This window comes from Pinus tabuliformis, chromosome 8 (assembly GCF_031772625.1).
Source record: "Pinus tabuliformis cultivar Carrire ecotype Pingquan chromosome 8, CPIR1, whole genome shotgun sequence".
In the NCBI taxonomy this organism is placed as follows: Eukaryota; Viridiplantae; Streptophyta; class Pinopsida; order Pinales; family Pinaceae; genus Pinus; species Pinus tabuliformis.
Genome location: NC_142294.1, coordinates 1,922,178,226 through 1,922,180,515, shown reverse-complemented (window position 1 = coordinate 1,922,180,515; position 2,290 = coordinate 1,922,178,226). Strand labels below are relative to the sequence as shown.

At 44.5% G+C, this 2,290-nt stretch overlaps 1 protein-coding gene across 1 annotated transcript; it reads left to right on the top strand.

The window, feature by feature from the left end:
• The first annotated feature begins 566 nt into the window (after positions 1-566).
• LOC149244199 (uncharacterized) lies at positions 567-1,706 on the top strand. Its single transcript, XM_089371469.1, has 2 exons — positions 567-1,194; positions 1,426-1,706. The coding sequence occupies exons 1-2, from the start codon at positions 567-569 to the stop codon at positions 1,704-1,706; spliced, it is 909 nt and encodes a 302-aa protein (XP_089227595.1).
• Positions 1,707-2,290: the final 584 nt, after the last annotated feature.

Sequence of the window (2,290 nt, the reverse complement as noted above, 5' to 3'; positions counted from 1 at the left end):
AACCCCTGTCACGGAGGCAAGCAAAGATGCTGAGGGTTTTACAAAAGTTTCAAGTAGAAGAAGGCATGCTAAGAAATCCCCAGTTGATCCTGAAAATCTCAAGAAACCCGTAACTCAAAACAGTTTTGAAATCCTGACTTCCCAAAATAACATGGAGGACAACCTCTCAATCCCCCCCTCAGATCCATCTCCTTCATCTCCCCCTCCTACACCCAAATCTTCAGATCCCCTCCCGGCCTCCGAACCCATCATCATCCCCGTCTCCACCTCCTCTGCAAATAAAGATAAAGATATAGCCCTACAATCTTCCAACATGGAGATAGATGCAGCTCTAGCTCTAAGCATGCAACATCAATCAAAGGAGGAAGAACATAATACACCGATACACATGGAGGAGGAACCAGAAAGTGTAGATCTAGCAGGTCTGGACATTCTCAGGCTGGAGGTAGCGTGCAGATAGAAGGAATTCGGTGCTATACCCCCTCGGGAAATTGAAAGACTCGAAGAAGTTTTAACCAGAGCATAGCACAACAAATATCTTGGTATTTAGGCAGGCAGTCCTTGGGATGGAAAAAAATTCTGAAGGAGATGAAGAAACGCGGACGCAAAACGGATCTGCAGAGGACTATCATTATTGGAGAAATGCTGGTGGACTCTGGAAGATTCCCCAAGCTGACCAAGTTTTTCAAAACTCTACCCCATTGTTCCCCATGAAGCTAGTCTCATGGAATGTGCGAGGGCTTAATGGCCCTGCAAAACACAGAATGATTAAAAATATGATCCAGCAAGACAAGCCTTCATTAATTTACCTTCAAGAAACAAAATGCAATAGTACGGTTCTGGAAAAAATACTAAATAAAGCCTGGCCGGGGTGCCGTTCAGTCTCGGTGGATGCTTCTGGAGCTTCTGGAGGGCTCGCAATCATATGGAATCCTCAAGTGCTCTACCTTCATGACTTCCATGCCTCTCACTTCTTCATTCAGACTACCTTCCACCTAATCGGGACCAATATCCATGGACATCTATCTAATGTGTATTTTCCACAAGAATTACAAAAAAAATTGGATCTGCTTGATACCATTTCAGAGCTCAACTCTGGCAGGTGCTTCCCCCTTTGGATCTGTGGTGGGGATTTCAATATCATTACCACTTTGGAGGAAAATTCTGGTGGACGATCGAGGCTGGATGAAGACAGTAATGGCTTCAAAGACTTCATTTACAGAAACCAGTTAATGGACCTACAGACTTCCAATGGCACATATACATGGACCAATAAAAGAAGGGGTTCATAACAGATAGCCTCCAGACTGGATCGATTTCTCATGTCGGACAACGCTATTCATATGGGGGGGGACTTTCATGCCTCCATCATGCCTCAAGTGGGTTCTGATCACTGGCCCATAATGTTACAATGGTCGCATCCAGGTGCTAGGAGTAATAGACCCTTTCGCTTCGAATCATTTTGGTTTTCACATCCCAACTTCAAAGATGTTGTGATCGATGCATGGAAATCTTTCAATCCTCTAGCAGGAGCCAAGATGTTCCAGTTCCAGCAAAAGTTAAAACATCTCAAACAAGTGCTCAAATCCTGGAATCGCTCACAGTTTGGAAATATTTTCGATCATCAGAAAATGCTGGAGAAGCAAATGAACACATTGCAACAATGCATCATCTCTGAAGGAAGAATTGAAGACTATGCGCAATAGGAGAAGTCACTCCTAACCAAGATTGAAACACGTCGGAAACAAGAAGAGACACTGTGGCGTCAAAAATCCAGGGTCAGATGGCTCAAGGATGGAGAGAAAAATACCAAATTCTTTCACAGGACCACAGTTCAAAGGAGAATGCACAATTACATTGCCTTCATCAACAATAGGCAAGGAGAGCATCTGGAAGCGCATGAAGAAATGGAACAAGAATTCAAAGAGTACTTTCAGGACATTCTTAGAGAGCCTCCAGGCTGCAGAACTCATGCAATACGTTCTATCACGCAACATATTCCAAAGATCATCACGAAGGACCACAACAATATGTTACTCCAGCCAATCTCTATGCAGGAAGTGGAGGATGCGTTGGCCCAACTGAAGGATGGCAAAGTGCCAGGACCTGATGGCTTTACAACCAATTTTTTCCACGCCTTCTGGGAGCACATCAAAACAGAGGTTTGGGAACTTGTGGAAGAAGCAAGATCAATGCACTGGATCCTCCCCTCCCTCAATACGACCTTCATAGCGCTAGTGCCTAAGGTGGAAGAATCCAACACTCTGGACAAATACAGGCCCATCACTCT

Coding starts and splice junctions, on each gene's coding strand:
- LOC149244199 (XM_089371469.1), top strand. CDS start 567: ATGGAAAAAAATTCTGAAGGAGATGAAGAAACGCGGACGCAAAACGGA. Junction 1,195..1,425: donor ATCGAGGCTGGATGAAGACA/GTAATGGCTTCA, acceptor GGTCGCATCCAG/GTGCTAGGAGTAATAGACCC.